The sequence below is a fragment of the Chelonia mydas genome, chromosome 18 (assembly GCF_015237465.2).
Source record: "Chelonia mydas isolate rCheMyd1 chromosome 18, rCheMyd1.pri.v2, whole genome shotgun sequence".
Classification (NCBI taxonomy): domain Eukaryota; kingdom Metazoa; phylum Chordata; order Testudines; family Cheloniidae; genus Chelonia; species Chelonia mydas.
In genome coordinates this window covers 19,293,191-19,314,587 of record NC_051258.2, presented here as the reverse complement: position 1 = coordinate 19,314,587, position 21,397 = coordinate 19,293,191, and the positions used below count along the sequence as shown (strand labels likewise).

Here is a 21,397-nt window from a genome sequence, read left to right as displayed (position 1 = left end):
AGCGGAGCAGTTTGCGGGACGGGTGGCAGAGCAGAGCGGCTCTTGGAGCAGAGCAGTTTGCGGGACGGCTGGCAGGGCAGAGCGGCTGGTGGAGCAGAGCAGTTTGCGGGACGGCTGGCAGAGCAGGGCGGCTGGTGGAGCAGAGCAGTTTGCGGGACGGCTGGCAGGGCAGAGCGGCTGGTGGAGCGGAGCAGTTTGCGGGACGGCTGGCAGGGCAGAGCGGCTGGTGGAGCGGAGCAGTTTGCGGGACGGCTGGCAGAGCAGGGCGGCTGGGGGAGCGGAGCAGTTTGCGGGACGGCTGGCAGGGCAGAGCGGCTGGTGGACCAGAGCAGTTTGCGGGACGGCTGGCAGGGCAGAGCGGCTGGTGCAGCAGAGCAGTTTGCGGGACGGCTGGCAGAGCAGAGCGGCTGGTGGAGCAGAGCAGTTTTCGGGACGGCCGGCAGAGCAGGGCGGCTGGTGGAGCAGAGCAGTTTGCGGGATGGCCGGCAGGGCAGGGCGGCTGGGGGAGCAGAGCAGTTTGTGGGACGGCTGGCAGGGCAGGGCGGCTGGTGGAGCAGAGCAGTTTGCGGGACGGCCGGCAGGGCAGAGCGGCTGGTGGAGCAGAGCAGTTTGCGGGACGGCCGGCAGGGCAGAGCGGCTGGGGGAGCAGAGCAGTTTGCGGGACGGCTGGCAGAGCAGAGCGGCTGGTGGAGCAGAGCAGTTTGCGGGACGGCTGGCAGGGCAGAGCGGCTGGTGCAGCAGAGCAGTTTGCGGGACGGCTGGCAGAGCAGAGCGGCTGGTGGAGCAGAGCAGTTTGCGGGACGGCTGGCAGGGCAGGGCGGCTGGGGGAGCAGAGCAGTTTGCGGGACGGCTGGCAGGGCAGAGCGGCTGGTGGAGCGGAGCAGTTTGCGGGACGGCTGGCAGGGCAGAGCGGCTGGTGGAGCGGAGCAGTTTGCGGGACGGCTGGCAGGGCAGAGCGGCTCTTGGAGCGGAGCAGTTTGCGGGACGGCTGGCAGGGCAGAGCGGCTCTTGGAGCGGAGCAGTTTGCGGGACGGCTGGCAGGGCAGGGCGGCTGGTGGAGCAGAGCAGTTTGCGGGACGGCTGGCAGGGCAGAACGGCTGGTGGAGCAGAGCAGTTTGCGGGACGGCTGGCAGGGCAGAGCGGCTCTTGGAGCGGAGCAGTTTGCGGGACGGCTGGCAGGGCAGAGCGGCTGGTGGAGCAGAGCAGTTTGCGGGACGGCTGGCAGAGCAGGGCGGCTGGTGGAGCAGAGCAGTTTGCGGGACGGCTGGCAGGGCAGGGCGGCTGGTGGAGCGGAGCAGTTTGTGGGACGGCTGGCAGGACAGAGTGGCTGGGGGAGCAGAGCAGTTTGCGGGACGGCTGGCAGGGCAGAGCGGCTGGTGGAGCGGAGCAGTTTGCGGGACGGCTGGCAGGGCAGAGCGGCTGGGGGAGCGGAGCAGTTTGCGGGACGGCTGGCAGGGCAGAGCGGCTGGTGGAGCAGAGCAGTTTGCGGGACGGCTGGCAGAGCAGAGCGGCTGGTGGAGCAGAGCAGTTTGCGGGACGGCTGGCAGAGCAGAGCGGCTGGTGGAGCAGAGCAGTTTGTGGGATGGCTGGCAGAGCAGAGCGGCTGGTGGAGCAGAGCCGTTTGTCGGATGCCTGGAGCAGCTCATGGGGGCGGCTGGCAGAGCGGAGCCCCATGGAGAGGTGGGGCAATCAGCTTTGGACCATGTAAGGTGTCCCTTCACCCCCACCCTCCATCTCCACCCAGGTTGGGAGGTAAAACTCTGCAGATAAACTTTCGAACTCTGGGGCTGCCCTGACCAGGGACAGAGACTTTTGGGTTGTTGGACTTTTGGGACTTTGGGTGATTTTGGGTTGCTGGACTCAAGAACCAAAGGGAAAGGACACGCCCCAATTTGCTTGGGGTGGGTTTTTTGTTCATGGGTTGTGTTATGAATCCTGTTGGTGGTGTTTCCCCAACATAATGCCACATTGTTTCTCTCTGTTATTAAAAGGCTTTTTGCTACACTCAGGCTCTGTGCTTCCGAGAGAGGAAGTATTGCCTCTTGGAGGCGCCCAGCGGGGGTGGTATATATTTGTCCCAGGTCACTGGGTGGGGGCTCGAGCCGGTTTTGCATTGTGTTATTGGAATGGAACCCCTAGATCCTGAACCCGGCCCTTGCTGCTGCCAACTCTAATGGGCAGAAGGGTTACACATGTACATCAGGATGTATTTTTTTAGTATCCGACCATGTTGCTTTTGAAGACAGGAAGGTTCCTGTGGATTCTCTCATCATTTTTTTTTTAAATGAACACAGTGTTAGATCTCTTCCTTCAGCTGCATATACTCCGGTTGTGTGTAATGAGCTGTCTAGCTTGAGAAGTTTGGGCTAGAACTGTGGCAAGGTGACTGTGTGTACAAGTTATAAATCGTTAGGTGTGCCCGTTCCTAAGATGTGATCCGTGTGGACTCCAATGGTTAGCGATGGGTCTGAGATGCAAAGTTCTGATTCAGAACTTAGAAGCTCAAGAACATTTGGATCTCAGGTTATGGCTCAGCCAAGTAAGGAGATAGATACCACACACACACACAGCGTTCATCTCATCAGTTTAGAGGTGCTCAGATCTTGAATTTTGGTTCAGCCCAGCTCTTGCTGTGATGGGGATTGCCAACTCTTAAGAATCAGTCTGAGAACTCCATTGATTTTACAAAGATAAGCAATCAGCCATCATGAATATGAATTACATCCAAAATGACATTAAAAGAAAGTTATTTAGGCTGCAAAGTCCAATACTCAAAAGTAAGGAAATGCCAGATTTATGGGTTGCCTGGGTAATCTGAATTTTGCCCCTTGTGCATCCCAATCACACATGGAATCAGGCAGGGGTCCTGTGGAAAAAAATAGGGTTATAATAATGTTCTGCGGCTGCTTCGGTTGTAGCATGGGCCTGGCTCTTTAGAACATTCATGTTCAATTATTATTCTGGATGGCTGACAAAATTTTTCTGAGGAATTCAAGTAAAAGAAGGGAAATGGTAATTTTAACAGTTTATAGCTCAGCTAAACCTGAATTGAATTGCATGGGCAAGGAAAAGGTACTTCTTTGGCCCCAAGGCTTTCTTCCCGATTAATTTAAAAGCCTGCTGCAGATAATGTAGATTTTAGGAAAAGAGGTTGTAATAAACTTTTATAATAGATAGTGTGGGTCACCCTAAATGTAGAGCACCCACTATAATGTTAACATTTGTTACCTCCAGGCTGGGCTACTGAAATTCACTGTATTTGAAGCTGAGTGTGAAGATGATGCATAAACTCAAGCTGGTACAGAATGTGACTGCCTGTGATCTCCATGTTATAGACTCCTGTGAGACCATCACACCTATGTTTAACTCCCTCCACAGGCTTCCAATGCCAGTTTAAGGCTTTGGTCCTAATCTTCAAAGCAATGAATGGATTGCTACACTAAAGACTAGGTTTTTGATTTATGAACCACAGCAACATCTGCACTCCCCTGGGACACATCAGCTCACAAAGTCCTGGACAAAGCACACAAGATCTGGGGACAAAGTGTTCTCACTCAAGGGGAGCAGACTGTGGAGCATACTTCCAGAGGAGATTGGTCAGACTCTAGATTTGCCTATCTTTAGGAAATGCTGCAAAACCCCCCTTCACAAAAGTATTTCTATCATAAGAACAACACTCACAACACTGACATCCCCTTCTCCCTAATCAACTCCTACTATATCAGAAAAATGAATATAATATAAAAAATATCAAAAGTACCCCCTTAATCCAAGCAGAGATTTTTACCCCTTAAAGGGAGAAGTGCTAGAGACCCAGTGAAGTCTAATAGGGACTTCGCTATTACTATCAATTGTACGTGGAGAGTACTCAGAGATACTAAGGCGATTGGCTGAAGTATAATATACCCTAAAACAGTTTTGGAACCCACAGCCTGGATCATAGCCAAACACCCAGCATAAATATAAAGAGACTCCTTTGACTATCGAGTTCCCGAACTTTATGTTTAACCAAAAATTCCAGCTTGGTTTGATAAGAAGTTTCCTAGGATCATCCAGCTCTAGAAGTCAAGAGGGTAAATGCTGGCAAAGAACAGGAAAATTGTTCTCTAAAATCTCCAGAGGATTATTTTCTGTAGAACTAGATACTTTTGATTAATAACTGAGACAACAAGTATTTGTTTTGAGGCACAGAATAAAGTTGTCTTAGTGAAACAACTGATTAACATCATATTTCTACACCCACATACCAAAACTCTCACATATGGCCATCATAACAGTGGATAATAGCAGATAAAATAATTACTTATATTATTTATGCATGCCTTCAAATGTGTGAAATATTTTTCCTGATATGCTCAAATGTAATTATATCCTAATTTACTTGGTGCCCACTTAATTACTAATGCTTTTAATTAGACTTCTATATTTTATGTAACCGGCAATACTCAAAACAATTGGCTGTATTGTACAGCAACCAGCCTGCCAAATAGATCTTTGTGAATTTACCTTTATAGTGTGTCAGCGTTCTCTCTAAATAGCTATTAATGAGTGTGAACAGAATTATTTACCAGAGTCAAAACAAAAGCATGCTTGTACTAACTTGCAGAAAGGCATATTACATATTAAATATGATAGACCATTATCCCATGCCAAAGTTTCTACAGAATCACTTTTGGCAATGGAGCTACTTCCCTTTAAAGATCACATCAAAAAAGACACTTCATTCCTCTACAGATATTGTAGATACGGATTCATTAACCTTATGTCTTTGTTAAGTCAAATAGAGAGAAATTTTGCTAGAAAAATAAGAGCAAGATTGCCAACAATCTAGAAAAAAGGTTTCTAGAGGGAAAAAAAAGTCAGAATAAAAGAAGCTGTGAAAGTTTATGAGGATAAACATTGATGACAGGTGGAGTAGAGACTGAAATCTGAACTCCAAAGTAACTGCAAATAAAGATTTGTTACAGATGGTTTTAATATGACCTAACACTAGGATGCCAGCTACAGAATCACTTTTTACTGTAGGCTGGACAAAACTAATAATCCAGTTATGGAAACATGTTACACTAAAGCAGATACATAAGGAACAAAGCTCTCTAATGTACATATACTGTTCTCTAAGGAGAGCAAGATAGGATTAATATTACATATATATATTTTAAAAGCATGCTTGAAGGAGACATCGGTGCTCATTTTAAACAGGTAAAATCAAGTCAATCCTGTATATGGGAAAAGTCTTGAAGATGTACAAGCTAGGCATCTGTTCAATTTGTGCCATGGGTCTTTTGATCTTTGAAAATGATTCTTCTTTATTTTTTAAAGACTACATTTGGCAAATGGGTTTTTTTTTTCAGTCTGCCGAGCTAAAAGAATGCTTAAGCTGACAATAGTAGCACTACTGGTTATAATTGTTTCACATTGACTTTTCAGAAGGGAACATTTGGCCATTTTTCAACTATTAACAATTTTCTGTTCTATTCAGCGCACCTCCAAGAGTCCATTTCCTTCGAAATGGTTTGAATTATGTGTGATCTCACCCTCCCTCTCTTGGCATGAATCATCACGTATACTGTAGTGAGTACGTAGAGAAAAGAAGGTAAAAATCATACATAATTTCCTTTTGTTAGGTCAAATTATCTCCAGTAACTACGTGTACCAATATAGCAAGGTTTATTTCAGATGAACTCCATCTGATTTTCCGCTACAGGAATATTGCTTATGTTGCTCAAGATGCTGAAGACATTTTAAACAGTGAGGAGGAGGGGGTACAAATCACACACTTCTTTACTGCTCTGTGTTTACAAATGTTCAGGCTATGTCTACACTTAAAATGGTACAGTAGCACAGCTGGATCACTTCAGTGCAGACTGACGAGAGGGGTTCTCCTGTCACTGTAGGTAATCCACCTCCCTGAGAGGTGGTACCTAGGTCGATGGAAGAAATCTAGTGCTGTCTACGCAGGGGAGGTAGGTTGGCATGGCTGTATCTCTCAGGGATGTGAATTTTCACACCTGTGAGAGAGACAGCTAGGCTGATGTAAGTTTTCAGTGTAGACCAGCCCCCAAGGAAGGAAGGAAGTAAAAAATTGTCCTAGACAATTCAGAGAAATTTTCAGTCTGAATCAGACCCATGGTCCAGTTTGTTGAGGGTCCTGTCCCTACTTGCCAGCACCAAATGCTTCACTGCAAAGTACAGGCTTCCCTGCAGCAGGTAGTTATGTAGTAATTTGCCCTCAGCTAGGGTGACCAGATGTCTCAACTTTATAGGGACCGTCCTGATTTTTGGATCTTTTTCTTATATGGGCTCCTATTACCCCACTCCACCTCCCCCTGTCCTGATTTTTCACACTTGCTGTCTGCTCACCCTACCCTCAGCAAAAGTTTCTTCCTAAACCCCATTAATCTGAGATTGGTTTATGACCTGAAGCATGGGAGGTGGTGGTGGTGGTGGTGGTGGTGGGGGTTATGTCCCTTTCAAAGCTCTTCAGGATGGGAGGCCAATTTCATTTCAACGTGGGCCAGGGATGCAATTTGGATGAATGTGTTCACAGCCTGTGCAAAGTCCTCTTGAAGGCACCGTACTAAAATGCAACCAGGCTTCTTCTGGGGAGCAATGCAAACTCTCGGAAAGGCTGAGGTGTGGCAACAATGAAGCCCAAAAATGCGTTTAGGAGTTGTAGAGCTACATAGCCCAGCAAGGCTGCACCAACACTCAGAGCTGGAGGTGCGATTCCCACCTCGAGCAGACGTACTTGTGCTAGCTCGCGTCAAGCATGCATGCTAAAAATAGAATTGTAGTCACGACAGCATGGGCAGCAGCATCACAAGCTACCTGACCTGCGTACAAACCTGCCTGGACCCATGGGTACCTACTCAGGCCAGCTAGCCTGTGCCACCACCCACCACTGCCCCTGCACTGCACGTACTCTACTACTTTTAACACACTTGTTTGATTAGAGTAAGCAGGGGTATGTGTACTTGAACTAGGAATCACAGCCCTAGCTCCAATTGTAGGCGTAACCTGAATGTACTGACTATTTAAAAAAAGAGTGAGGAGGACTTGTGGCACCTTAGAGACTAACAAATTTACTAGAGCATGAGCTTTCGTGGGCTACAGCCCACTTCATCGGATGCATTGAATGGAACATATAGTAAGAAGATATATATATATATATATACATACAGAGAAGGTGAAAGTTGCCATACAAACGGTAAGAGGCTAATTAATTAAGATGAGCTACTATCAGCAGGAGAAAAAAACTTTTGTAGTGATAATCAAGATGGCCCATTTAGACAGTTGACAAGAAGGTGAGAGGATACTTAACATGGGAAAATAGATTCAATATGTGTAATGACCCAGCCACTCCCAGTCTCTATTCAAACCCAAGTTAATGGTATCTAGTTTGCATATTAATTCAAGCTCAGCGGTTTATTGCTGGAGTCTGTTTTTGAAGCTTTTCTGCTGCAAAATTGCCACTCTTAAGTCTTTTACTGAGTGGCTAGAGAGGTTGAAGTGTTCTCCTAATGGTTTTTGAATGTTGTGATTCCTGATGTCAGGTTTGTGTCCATTTAATCTATTTCCCCATGTTAAGTATCCTCACACCTTCTTGTCAACTGTCTAAAGGGGCCATCCTGATTATCACTACAAAAGTTTTTTTCTCCTGCTGATAATAGCTCACCTTAATTAAATTAGCCTCTTACAGTTTGTATGGCAACTTCCACCTTCTCTGTATGAATATATATATCTTCTTACTATATGTTCCATTCCAGTCATCCGATGAAGTGAGCTGTAGCCCATGAAAGCTTATGCTCTAATAAATTTGTTAGTCTCTAAGGTGCCACAAGGGTTCCTGTTCTTTCTGCGGATACAGACTAACCCGGCTGCTGCTCTGAAACCGACTATTTAAACACACCTTTGGGAGCGTAAATACTCCACAGAGGATTTGGTGCAGCCATTGCCACATCAAAACAGATTGATCTATTCTTGTCACACCCTCCCCTCTGCCCCCCCCCCCCCCCCCGAGAGAAGGCAGTGCCAACAGGGTTCGAAAAAGGTGCAAATCACCACAAAACATCTGGGAGGCATCATTTTAAGTGGATCTGGTAGCACAGCCTCCTATTAAGGTTATCTGACCTCACTATGAAACCCAGTTTTCAGTTGCTTATAACTCTGCCAAACTTTACTCATCTGGCTGGACTTTTACATGCCAGGTGACTGCTTCAGGTGGTTGGTTTTTGTTGTTTTTGTTTTATATTTCAGACAAAATGGTACAGGCATTTCGAAGAATGTGGCTAGAGACAAAATACATGTTTTTGCCCAAGTTAAAAGAAAATCTGGTGACCTTTTCTTTGGAAAAAAAATTATGGAGCTTTGTAACAGGATAGCTGGCTTCTTACACGAAACTGGACTTAGCTCTGCTCCAGTGCAGCTGTGCCTTCGTTTGGTGAAATGAGGAGGGTGGGAATTATAAGGGAGAGGTCAGAAGCCTGAGAGGGGCGTTCAGAACCTATAGTCCAGAATCCAGAGAGAGAGCTTACGGGGAGAGTTTTGAACCCCAGAGTTTGGAAGGGGAGACAGTCCTGAGAGTAAAGTGTGCTCCAAGAAAGAGCAGAGCTGGGCTGAGAGCTTCAGGGAGGGGACACCCCTGAAGGGGGGAATGGGGAGAGTTCCCTGGAGCCCGATCAGGCTGGTGAACGCAGAAGGCAATCAGGGGATCACCTACGAATGTTCTCAAGCCAGAAAGCCATGGCCAGTTGCGGGCTGAAGCCAGGCTGATAGCAGCGAAGAGAGGTGCGTGCTGGGTCTCTGAACCAGAGAGCTGAAGCCGGAGGGCCAGAGAGGGCTGAAGGCTGGGGGATGATGGAGAGGTGAGCCCACTGGTGTCTCCAGGCAAGAGCTGGAACTGTACCTGGGTGGAGGAATACCTGAGCTAGAGAGGCTAGGAAGAGATGTTGGAGCCGTACCTGACAGCTGAGGTGTGCTGACAGATGCCACAGACGTCCTTGGAGTTGGACTGTTGGGCAAAATGTACTGTTTGGACTGTGCTGGGTGGGAAGATTCTGGCAGGGGGACTTTTGGCAATAAATTAACCACACAAAATGGCTAATTATATAGTCTGGAGGCTGCACTGAGTTTATGTGAGGAACCAAGAGGGAAACTTGCAGGGCTGCCATGAGGTCTGAGGGGCACCCGGGAGGTGGCCATGCATTTACAAGCTTCCATTCTTTGGAGCAAGGACTTGAAATCTGGCTGGGGGGGGGGTGGGGATGGGGGGGCTGCTATGCCAACTATATGCTTTTTGCCATCCCCGTGAAAGTAGCCCAAATTTGGCCAAGGTCAATTTAAGTGGCAGCTTAGCAAGGGGGACTGTAGCATATCCGGGGAGACATCGTCTGGCCAGAGAACACAGCACCTAGAGGAGCCAATGCGGTGGCATTTCTGAACCAAACATTTGGGTTTGGGCTGATCATTTTCAGCTTTTGAATTTTCCTAAAAAAAAAACAAAAAACAAAAACCTTATAAAATTGCTATAGCAACTTCCCCCATGTCTTTTCTGACCCATGCCAGAGGTGGGGGGGAGGGGGAAGGCATGGGTGAGTGTGTGTGTATGTTTTTTCTTTTTAGGCCAAAATCCTGAGACATTCCGAGGTAGAATTTTGGCAGTGACAACATGCAGGACGCATTCACTCACTGACTGGGTCCAACTTGTGATGATATTTACTTTGGCGTCAGGTCACCCTTCAGGGAGGTGTTTTGTCCCCATTTACAGGCAGCTCCTAAATCCAAGCACAGAGACTCAGGAGTTTGGTAGACAGCAATAACCGTTATTGGTTACATCTGCATTATAACAGGTTTCAGAGTAACAGCCGTGTTAGTCTGTATTCGCAAAAAGAAAAGGAGTACTTGTGGCACCTTAGAGACTAATCAATAAATTGGTTAGTCTCTAAGGTGCCACAAGTACTCCTTTTCTATCTGCATTATACAATCAGTCACTTAATTCCCCAAGTCCTTAACCATCATTCACCAATTTTGCCGCCCCAAGCAGTCGCCGCCGAATTGCCGCCGCACCTGGAAGAACGGTGCAGCTGCCGCTGAACTGCTGCTGTGGGACACGGACTGCCGCCCCATTCTGGTGGGTAGAAAGTTGGCTAGATTGTCGGGCTCAACGGGTAGTGATCAATGGCTCCATGTCTAGTTGGCAGCCGGTATCTAGCAGCGTGCCCCAAGGTCGGTCCTGGGGCCGGTTTTGTTCAATATCTTCATTAATGATCTGGAGGATGGTGTGGATTGCACCCTCAGCAAGTTTGCGGATGACACTAAACTGGGAGGAGTGATAGATACGCTGGAGGGTAGGAATAGGATACAGAGGGACCTAGACAAATTGGAGGATTGGGGCAAAAGAAATCTGATGAGGTTCAACAAGGACAAGTGCAGAGTCCTGCACTTAGGACGGAAGAATCCAATGCACCGCTACAGACTGGGGACCGAATGGCTAGGCAGCAGTTCTGCAGAGAAGGACCTAGGGGTGACAGTGGACGAGAAGCTGGATATGAGTCGACAGTGTGCCCTTGTTGCCAAGAAGGCCAATGGCATTTTGGGGTGTATAAGTAGGGGCATTGCCAGCAGATCGAGGGATGTGATCATTCCCCTCTATTCGACATTGGTGAGGCCTCATCTGGAGTACTGTGTCCAGTTTTGGGCCCCACACTACAAGAAGGATGTGGAAAAATTGGAGAGAGTCCAGCGAAGGGCAACAAAAATGATTAGGGGACTGGAACACATGAGTTATGAGGAGAGGCTGAGGGAACTGGGATTGTTTAGTCTACGGAAGAGAAGAATGAGGGGGGATTTGATAGCTGCTTTTAACTACCTGAAAGGTGGATCCAGAGAGGATGGATCTAGACTATTCTCAGTGATAGCAGATGACAGGACAAGGAGTAATGGTCTCAAGTTGCAGTGGGGGAGGTTTAGGTTGGATATTAGGAAAAACTTTTTCACTAGGAGGGTGGTGAAACACTGGAATGCGTTACCTAGGGAGGTGGTGGAATCCCCTTCCTTAGAAGTTTTTAAGGTCAGGTTTGACAAAGCCCTGGCTAGGATGATTTACTTGGGATTGGTCCTGCTCTGGGCAGGGGGTTGGACTAGATGGCCTCCAGAGGTCCCTTCCAACTCTGTTATTCTATGATTCTATGATTCTATGATTCAATCAGGGAGCAGCTGGGCCCTATAAAAGGCTGTGAACCAGGTCCTCAGGCAGTCTCTCTCTGACTGTAGAGAGGGAAGGACCCAGCTGCCTGGGGACCGAGCAAGCTTCCTGAGTAGAGCAGCGCTGGGGGAAGGCAAAAGGAGCTGGGGAGCTCCTGCCTGGAAACCTCCCACGCTGCAGGGCCTTGTGCGGGGCCTAAACAGGTTCTGGGGCTGCGAAGGGGAAGCTTGGGGCTAGGTAGAGGCAGTTGGTCCTACCCCCCTTTGCCTATGATGACTGGCTCTTATACTGCAGTCTGCCCCAGGGAGCGGGGGCTAGATGACGACTGGCAGTAGCTGCTGAGGCAAAGTGGGATTATTGGGTTGGGAGTTCCCTGGGGAGGGGAGATCCTGAGAGTAGGGGGATACTGCTGGGGCAGAACCCCCAGATAAAGGGGCACTGGGCTTCGGGAGGGACACGGGGGCCAGCGGCGATGGCACTGGCCTGCAGAGGGCTCTCTGGTGCTGGTAAAAAGAGCTAATTCCTGGACAACCAGCAGGAGGTGCCGCAGGGGTGAGTCTCATGCCATTGCACTGGGATAGATTGTCTGGACACGGTCTCTCTGATTGTTTTAAGGTACTTCTCAGTGAGGAGGAAGGGCTAAGTCACTAGGTTGACTTGTCATAGATTTTTCACACAAGCATTTCCTGCAGCCCCATCGATCTCAATTGGTGTTACAGTATTTGATTATGTAAACAGACCTTTCTGTTCTCCAACACTCAGAGATTCTGGATAAAGGGAAGGAAGGAAAGACTCTTCCACCCCAAATTCATTGTCTTGGGAGCTGACCCCCTGGGATAAGTAACTAGGGAAAGGGTCTTCTTTAGGGGAAGTTATGAAGCTCTTGTTTCTCAGCGCGTGCTTGCGCTCTCTCTCTCTTTCCTTCCCCAATTTCTGGAATCTCTACCTAATTCTAACCTTACAGTCCAACTGAAATAAATTTGGTTGCCTCATCTTAGTCTATACCTTGACCATATAACACAGCTGTCACCTCTGACCATCTTCGTTAAAATCTGTAACAAACTGAATTGCATCTCAATTCTTAGAAAACTAGTTTTTCCTTAGCATGGTAAATAATCAGCCATGAGTCAGGGTAGGAAATGCTCCATTGTTACTGCTTGGCTAAGTATAAGAACATATATTTAGTTTTCATAATTGATTGCTTAAACAATGACCTGTGCAGGCACAAGGTCTTAAAAAAAATATGACCTAGTTTTTTTGAAGCAACTAATGACTTGGAGTGCCTCAATATAGGAAGTCATATGCTGAGCACCCAAAAATTCAGACAAACTTACTAGCCACTTTTGAAAAGTTTGGCATATTATATGCATGTGTGTAAACACACACACACACAGACACACAGACACACACAGGCTTCCCTTAAACTAACAAGACATATTCTGTCTTCAACATGTAACAGAATCAGTACAGCAATACAGTTATAAATGAAATTATTTATCCTACTAGCCATGAAAACAAAAAAATACAACTTACAATCATGCACAAAAGGGAGCCACAGTTTGTCAGTAATATCTATTGTTTTCCCTACTGATACATATCTATCACAGATAATAAAGACAACTATAAAAGTGGAAGCTTGAGAACTGCTCCCTTTATCAAAAAGGTAAAGACAAGGCATACAGGGAAATTAAGCTTTTCATCAGGTGGCCGGTGTTCTGAATTCAGGCTGAATGTTGTTACCATCTGATGGCTCTCTGGTAGCCCATGTGAAAGGGTCTGGTGGTTTAGATCTGGTCCTAGTTTAGGATGTTACATGGAAGAGGGCCCAGAGATGGGGGTGTGAGACAGAAAACGGGCTGGTTAGACTTGCAGCTTGGACAGAATGAAGTAGGGGAGCAGAAAGAGATGATAGGATGGTATATGGCTACATTAGCATCAGTACACATGGATAATGGGTGGCCGATTCACATTTAGTGGCTGTTCCCTAACCGGTGATGTCAAAACATGAATGGTATGCTGGCTCCGCTGGAACAAAGAGTAGTTCCAGTAAAATTCCAGCAAAATTTCCTGCATTTACCTAAGAATATTGTAATTGTTAGCTGAGCAGCTTTCACTTCGAATTCCTACAGCATACCAGGTTATCGTGCTGAATAATGAACGCACCCTCTGTGGTGAGCATTGATGAAGGGCATCTGTGCAGGACTACCTTTTTAACGTCCTGGCAGGCTGGGGTTGGTGGAATGCCATAGCTCAGAACATTGAATGAAATCATCAATAAATCTAAGGTCAGGAGTAATGCATTTTTACAACTAACCGTCTGTAATCTGTACTGTACACCTGATCAACCTTGATCACCATCTCCAAAGAATAAAGGCATTCTTGCTGCCGAGAGTTAGAAACAATCTTTTGAGTGGATGAGGGTGGAGGGGATGGGAAAGCAAAACCAAAACCAAAACAAAGCAATCTAATTTTAAGGGCTGCATTCCCTGGCAGTTTAGAAATAGCAGGAATAAACACGGTTTAAAACACACCGGTATAACTCTAAACCAGCTAGCAGAGAAGCAGCCTTACCTTTCTTGGGACTTGTGAAGTAACACCATGCCTTCCTAATATGCTGTGTTCTACTCTTCCCAGGATCAAATTCAAACCATATACTGTGGAAAAGAATTCCCAAACTCCACCCATACAATAACAGCACAATGGCTACTGATAATAGTCGTTGCTGCCTTTTAATTGCAGCAGAAGAATTCTCTTGCTACACAATTCTTAAGTTCACGAAGAGAAATGCATTTGAATAGAGTATGCTACAAAACGATTACCCAGGCATGTGTACTAGTAAGCGCCAGAGGAAGCCACACCTTTCTAGATTTCCTTTTACTCACTATGCTTATATTTTGAAACTTTTATGAACACCAAACATGAAAAGCCTACGCAGAGTAATCCATTGTTTGCTAAACTGGATAATGCCAGTGGCCTTTGGGCCCAAAAAGTCAGGGGATTGTCTGTCTAATGTCTGTTTTTAATATGAACCCAATTTTTTTTCCTGTTTAGTATAATTTTATACTGGACATATTTAGGGCCTGAATAGTTTGACAGTAATGATTAATACTGTGCATTAGGAGATTCCAGTGAAAGTATTCAGGAGCAAGCTGTGCAGTTTGGTTCTCATCAGATGGTCAGGCCTACAGGCCTATTAAAAACAGCAGGAGAGCTGCAGACTTAATCACAGAGGCTGGGCCCATGGAGGGAGGAAGAGAGATTTTAAAAAAAAAAACCCGAAAGCCCAGAAGAAATAGTGACTGAATCAAATGATAGAGCAGAGGTATGTGAAAATGCAGCTCAAATCACACCCAAAACAACAATAAAAATTAGGAGAGAGAGAGAGAGAGAGAGAATGAAGATTAAAAAAACAAGTAAGAGAATGATTTTAAAGATAGAAACTGCCTCCATACCCAAAGCAGGTAACATTGCAAGAGTACATTGAAAAAATAATACAACAATACCAGCCCTATGGGCGAGAAAGTAATTTTAAAGCCAAACTGCAAAAATCCTTAAGACATGAGATAAAAGCAAAAGGGAAAAAAAAGGGTGAGCTGATGGAGGGACCCAAAGTGGAAATGCTAACAATAAATGCTTGATGTGATTGCAAGCACTGAGAGAATGTTTGAAAGCAGATTTATGAAGAAAAATCAGCTAAGAAATTATCTCTGAGGAGCAGGAAACCCCTCTGCAGTATGTAGCCCCAATCCAGGTCTCAGTTAAGTCACTGTGAGTTTGGTCCTTGGTTTACATTGGAATAGGAGTGGGTTCTGTGCCCCTTTCTGACGCCTACTGTGAGCAGGGTGGCAGCTTCCTTCTGAAACCCTAAGTCACGCTGCTCTGCGCGTAGGTGATTACTAGCCGGGATGATGGGCTCAGGGCAATCTGTGTGACTAACCAGACAGGTTGCTGCATTTCATACCCAGTTTGAGCTTTTGCAGGGGATGAGTATTTATTCTTTGATAGGATGGGTTGCAATAATTAAGCCTGGCAGTCACGAATGCATAGCTAGGTCTGATAGGCACAAGGACAATAATCTGGCAGAGGGATATTGGTGTTTTTGCCTCTCCAGCTATTTGGGTAGCCAACTGCACGGGGGAGTCCCAAAGGACCCAAAGGCCACAGAACAATTGAGCAATCTGACGGCATGCCCTCTCAATAAGGGTAGCTCTTACAGAAGATGTTGGTACTTCGAAGCACTTCCCTCCTTTTTCACCAGCATCGTCTCTACTGGTGCTGATTTTGGCTAACTACTGGAAAGCTGGGCGAGGGCGTTTGATCTAAAGGAGATGCACAGTGTTGGGTGTCCCCTGCACACCGTTGGTGCTTTAGCCTGTATTATCTCACTATCTCTTCCAAAGGCTGCAGAGAGACGCAGAAGATATAGGGGAGATGACTGGGCCTTGTGCTGAGGTGCGGACCTTGGAGGTGGATGAACAGGTACCCATAACAGCTATTTGGGTTTGACCCAAGAGGAAGGACTTGAACCATGTCAGGTTGTTTCTGTTCTGCCGTGCAGCTTTAGGATGCGAGGCAGGAATATGTGCTGATCCGTGGTATCTAATGCTGCACAGAGGCTCTATCTGACCTTGTAGATACCTCCTAGTTCTACACCAGGCTGTTGTTCCTAATATTTCTTCTCTGGAGTTGGCATCTTTCAGATATTTATGATCTTTTATATCTTACCAGTCATCACTTAGCCAACTCTGTTCCTCTTTTTAATTGTTCAGTCACACCAGCCCTGTGATTTGAGAGCCCAAATGTAGAACTAATCTACTTTGATAATTAGACTCTGCATTGAACTTTTTGAGCCTTCTTGGCCAGGTAAATAGGGACATGTTCTCCATGGATTTCACTGGGCAGCGATATGTCTGCAAACAGTGAATTGCCGGAGCGGGGCCAAAGGCTTCAGTTATCTTAAATGTAACCACATACGTAAATCTTTCCAGGATTGGGGCCTATATGAAAGATCATTTCACTCATCACTGAAGTGCAATTTGATCAAACTGTGTAAAGATTTGTTCCTGAAACCTGCCCTTGTATGAAGTAGAGATCTTGGCCCTTCAACAAGGCATGTGTATTTATTCCATTGTTCGGAGCCCAGTATGTCAGAACATAAAATGGCAGTTTATATTTTTGTCTCAGGAGAAACCTAATATTCACCAAAGAAATATAGTCCTCACAACTGACTCAAATCCCAGGACATTCCAGGCAGCCTAATCCTGATGGTAACCCTGGTGCTTAGTTCACATCCCTCAGCACTGGGAAAGGAGACTTGGAGCCATAAAAGATGTCAGCTCAGAGCTAGTAAGGAACATTAAGGCTCCAGCTAGAAAAGATATACCTCGGAACGTGGCCTCCGCTCCAGCTGTCAAGAAACACCTCGCCTGTGACTGCAGCTGTTTCGTCCCCTACTGGTGGAAGGAGAGTCAGTGGGATGGAAGGGGTAGTCGCTGGAGGACTGTCAGTGTCAGCAGGAGGCAGCTCTAAGCCCATGGTCACATTTCAGGCACTGCTTCATAATTACGTTGATGCTGTGGGAAATTTAGCTTGTGTACTGTATAGGCAAGACATAAAATATATGTACATGCTAAGTACAGGAGTCAGACTTTTGGCCAGTGGGACCCAGTATACAAGGGAAGCAGGTTAATGGGTTATGACACCCTTTATGGGGCCAGCTGGCCCATTAAGAAGTCACACGTTACTCATCTGGTCTGCTATAAAGCATAAGACATGCTACCAAGGAAGGCTACATTGCCAATATATTTTTAGGGATACCAGAAGAAGGATTCCTAAGGCCTTGAAGAGAGTGGCAAGGCTTCTAAGAGCGAGTGCCTGAAGCTAGGCACCTAACTCCATGACTAAGGCACTGAAAGAAATGGCCTAATTTTCAATAGTGCTGCATGCCAGGCAGCTCCCAGTGAAGCTAATGGGGGCTGCTGGGTAATTAGTACCTTTGAAAATAAGTCCCCCTTATTAAAGTGTTTATGAATTTAGAAGTCTACCTTTAGGCACGCAGGGTGCACCTGTGTGCTGAGCAGGCAGGGATGGGGACGTTTGTACCCTCCCAGCTCTGGGCTGCTGCGGGGGCTGAAATGGCCCCAGTGTAATTGGAGGCTGCATAAGTTGCAGCAGCCCAATATGAGCTGCAAGGGGGCAGCAGCACTAGGCAGAATCACCCTAGCACCATCCATTAGGGCCCCATCCCTTAACATCTCCTGTGTCTTGCAGAAGGGGCCTGGTAGAACAGCTTGTAGCTGTCTCACTCAGTTCCTGCACTAGAGGAATTGTCCTCCAGCTGGATCAGGGGCGTCTGTGGTCTCTTTATGCTGGCAAAGTGCTGTAGTGGGAACGTGAGTTCCTCCCTCCATTTTTAAAATCTTGGCTCATTATTTTAGGTTTACAGTCTTATAGTCAGGTCAGCTGGACAACCCTATGGTAAGAACGATTGATGGGTTTTTCCTGGTTGTCAGAATATTTCCCCCCAGTAAATGTGGAAACCTATAGCTTTATAAAAAGGTAAAAAGGGGGTAAAGAAAGCTGTTCTCTCTTTCTGTGTTTGTCCACAGGTCAAGGCTGTCCCCAAACCAGGAGCCTGGGAACATGCCAAGATGGCTTTTTACTAACTGGAGGCAGTAATTTAAAAAGAAAAATTTAGGCCGATCCAGGTGTGAGAGGAGGACATTCTTTCAGGATTCCCATCCAGCTCTTTCTTATGGCAACCATCTCCTGCATACAATATGGAGTGAGCTGGAAGTGCCTAAATGCTACACCATAACCACCCAGTAGAGGGCACACTTTGGCAAACCAGTGCACTATGATATGTTTACATATTCTGGTTTTCAGTTCACACTCAAAACAATGAATATAACAACTGTTGTAATTGTTCTTTAAAAAATAAACACTGGAAAAAAAGAAAAACAAATCAAAAATAGGAAAGCTCATTTAAAAGGTCTTTGACATCCTGTCCACTATGCCTGATGTCTATTATACAATATTTCACTTCCTGTTCATGGTTCACTTCGTCTCCATGGGTTATTTCTTTGTTGTATGTGGTAACAAAGTGGTAAGTGGCTTTTATTGTGTAGTTAAATATGTGGGAACGTAGGATGCAAATAATGCACGGCACTGCTTGAAAAGAAGATTGTGAGGGGTTTTTTGTTATTGAAACCACTGATTCTGTTCAAATGTATGCTGTCAAGAGGGGAAAATCTATAATTACTAATTTTTCTAGAACATTACAAGGCACTGAAGTAGCCAAAAATAAAAAACAAAAATACAAGAACATATAGAAAATGAAAACTAGAACCATTAGGTATGTTCCCTCCTAAAGGCCAAAAATGTGATGACACAGATAAGGGCTTCGCTGGCACTGCTTGTACCCAAACCTAGGAGCTTGTGTATTAAACCAATGAACCATGTAAGAAATGTATTTATATATAGGTTTCCCACTCAGTCTCCACCCCATTGAACACAATGGGAGTTTGCCTGTGTAAGGACTGTTACCATTTGTAATTAATTAAGGAGTATTGTGTACATATACCCCCTAGTACTGTTTAATGAGAGTCATGAATAAACAAAGTGTAAGCTCCACACTATGTCCAGTTACAGTGGAAGTCCGGGAGTTACTCCAGATTTCAGCAGTGCGTCAGAATTTGCTCCAAGCTTCTACAGCACTTGAAGAGCTCTTTCTTTTAAATACATTCCAACCGTAGATTCAGGTTCTATTGAGAGAAAATCGGGTCCATTCTGAGTCTTGGGGAATGGTTCAGGTGAGGTCCTGTTTAACCCAATTCAGTTTGCCCATCTCTGAGAAAGATTCCTGCAGACACATTAATAGCTAAGACAAGGTAAAAATAAGATACTGTAAACACTATTCCATCTCCTAGTTTGTTATTTTTGGAGCTAATTTTCAGAATTTTATATATACATTTTTTCTCTCATGCACACAATAATAAAGAAAGTACTAAACAGAGCCAAGAATGCTTCCCTTCGAGGGGACCCCACCAGCATTTTGAGTTGCACATTCCCAGAAGAGCACAGAGAGGGGCTTAGAAACTTGCTCACAGTAGAAGTGATTTTTTTTTTAAGACTTGAGGAAAGAAGGGAGTGTGACTTGGGCCTGATTTCAAACTGAAATAAGGATAGAAACTCCATATTTTCTGGAATAAATGGTGCATTAATTGTGGAGAACATGGTCTTATGACTTTATTATTATTTTTTATAGTTTGCCTGTTGACCTCAGAGGCAACCGTCATCTCCTGTACTGCAAAGCAATAAACTACAACTACTAAATTGGCACCCCGTGTCTGGCAGTCTCCACAAAGAGGCCAAGGTTTGCATGGACTCTAGGATATGGGCAAACCTCCAAAGGTTTGGTTAGAATAAGCATCCAAAAGTTCAAACACTTTCCTGAAACTTATCCAGGCTAACTCAACATCTGGAGTCTTGCTTATTTTTTAATTTACAATTTACAAAGATGCACCCACCATAAGATCTCTGGGCACATATGTAAAATAAAATGGAAACGAAAGCTCGGTGAACAGTGCAAACATTTTCTCTTGAATATTCAATCAAATTTTTAAATTAATTCACTTCCTCCATCCTGGTTCCCCTTGGGTCTTCATTTCACACCAGCGTTCAGCCAGTCAAATTCTATTGGCATGAAAATTGGGGCAAAGTGAATTTCAAAGCAGCATGTGAGTGTATTTATAGAAAATAAATGTTGCCTTCACACATTTGAATATCCAACCCGGAAGTGCTTGTTCTGTCATCCTATCGGGGAACAGAAACAATATCACATGACTTATCTAAACAACACAGCTGGGATAGTGATTATAAAGGATCAGATTCTTGCAGGGAACTGTTTGTAATCAATCCATGTAGTTAAGAATATCCACCAAAAAGTATTATCAAATTATTTCAAATAATAGAACAAATAATATATATATATATATATATTCAAAGAATTCATGATCAGCTGTTGGCTATTTTATGAATAGAGAAAATATTATTAATTATTGGCCCTGGTCTAATAAAAATAGACATTTTGATCAAAGTTAACTCAGGATGAACTTTCCTCAGACACCACTTTAGAACCTTCATCAGTTAATAGCCTGAACAAACAGATGTAGCCTTAAAAAGAACAGGAGGCACCTTAGAGACTAACAAATTTATTAGAGCACAAGCTTTCGTGAGCTACAGAGCCTTGAAGATCAGCAAACTTGGGCTCTCTTGGTTCAACATGGGGAGCTATTTCTAACATCAAGGGCTGTCTACAATAGCAGTCCCCCCAAACTGGTTTGGAAATCTAGAGTTCTAGACCCTTTGCTGGGCTCAAAATACAATGTGAACATCCTTGGTTGTATTGTTTCAGCATATGTAGCCTTGGCTGGAACGGGTTGCCAACAATTAAAAATAATGAGACAAAAAGTCATCAAGACTTTTTTCGGTCTCAAAAAAGATAAATTTCAGCTTCCCTAAGGGTGTTAAGTGAAGGTTTGGGTCAGCTCTCTCATTTAATCTGATCCTCCAACACTTATGGAGAAGGAGCTCCCCTTTACACTTGAACTGGTCTATATAGATTAGGTTGAGGCACTTTTCTTAGGGCAAGGTGGGGATGCTTGTAACCGCTGTGAGGATAAACAGAGGACTTTTTCTTCTGACCTGTCACCTTTCACCAGTGCTAACTTCACTTTAAAAATTAAATCATAATTAAAAATGCAACAACATCAAAACTACAAATAACAAAGCCTCTTAGGTGTTCAAAACCTCTTTTTTAAATGTCTGAATAACAATTAACCCCAAACAACAATTAATTCGTCTCCAGTGGACAGACTCAGTTCAGTAGCAAGTGCTAAAAATACAGCAACACACGATGTGGTATGGAACTCTTTGAAAGTTTGCGACGCTGATTAAATAAATTAGACCTGAGTTGCTAAGATGGGAAGGACAGAAAGTTCAATACTGGCACAACAAGAGACTGCCAAGGCTTTGAAACTTGTTTACGAAGAGAAAAATCCACCAAAAAGGGGAAAAAACAGAGCACAGTTTACCTGATTACTGAATTCCAGACTGTTACTATTATTAAAGCTGACAATATGATTTTCAAACCTAGCATAGCTGTGTGTTTTTCAGATGAGTGGAAGAGCA

At 45.1% G+C, this 21,397-nt stretch overlaps 1 protein-coding gene across 7 annotated transcripts in view; it reads right to left on the bottom strand.

Moving 5' to 3' along the window:
• PRDM16 (PR/SET domain 16) overlaps nucleotides 1-21,397 on the bottom strand; it is a 458,571-nt gene that overhangs the window by 93,444 nt on the left and 343,730 nt on the right. The window contains exon 1 of one of the 7 annotated variants that reach the window (XM_043531726.1): nucleotides 13,778-14,032. The exons of 5 other annotated variants lie outside the window; for them this stretch is intronic. In XM_043531726.1, coding sequence (XP_043387661.1) covers nucleotides 13,778-13,891 — 114 coding nt within the window. In that variant the 5' untranslated portion in view covers nucleotides 13,892-14,032. Of the gene's footprint in view, nucleotides 1-13,777; nucleotides 14,033-21,397 lie in introns of those variants that run through there. One more of the 7 variants, XM_043531724.1, reaches the window with a different exon arrangement.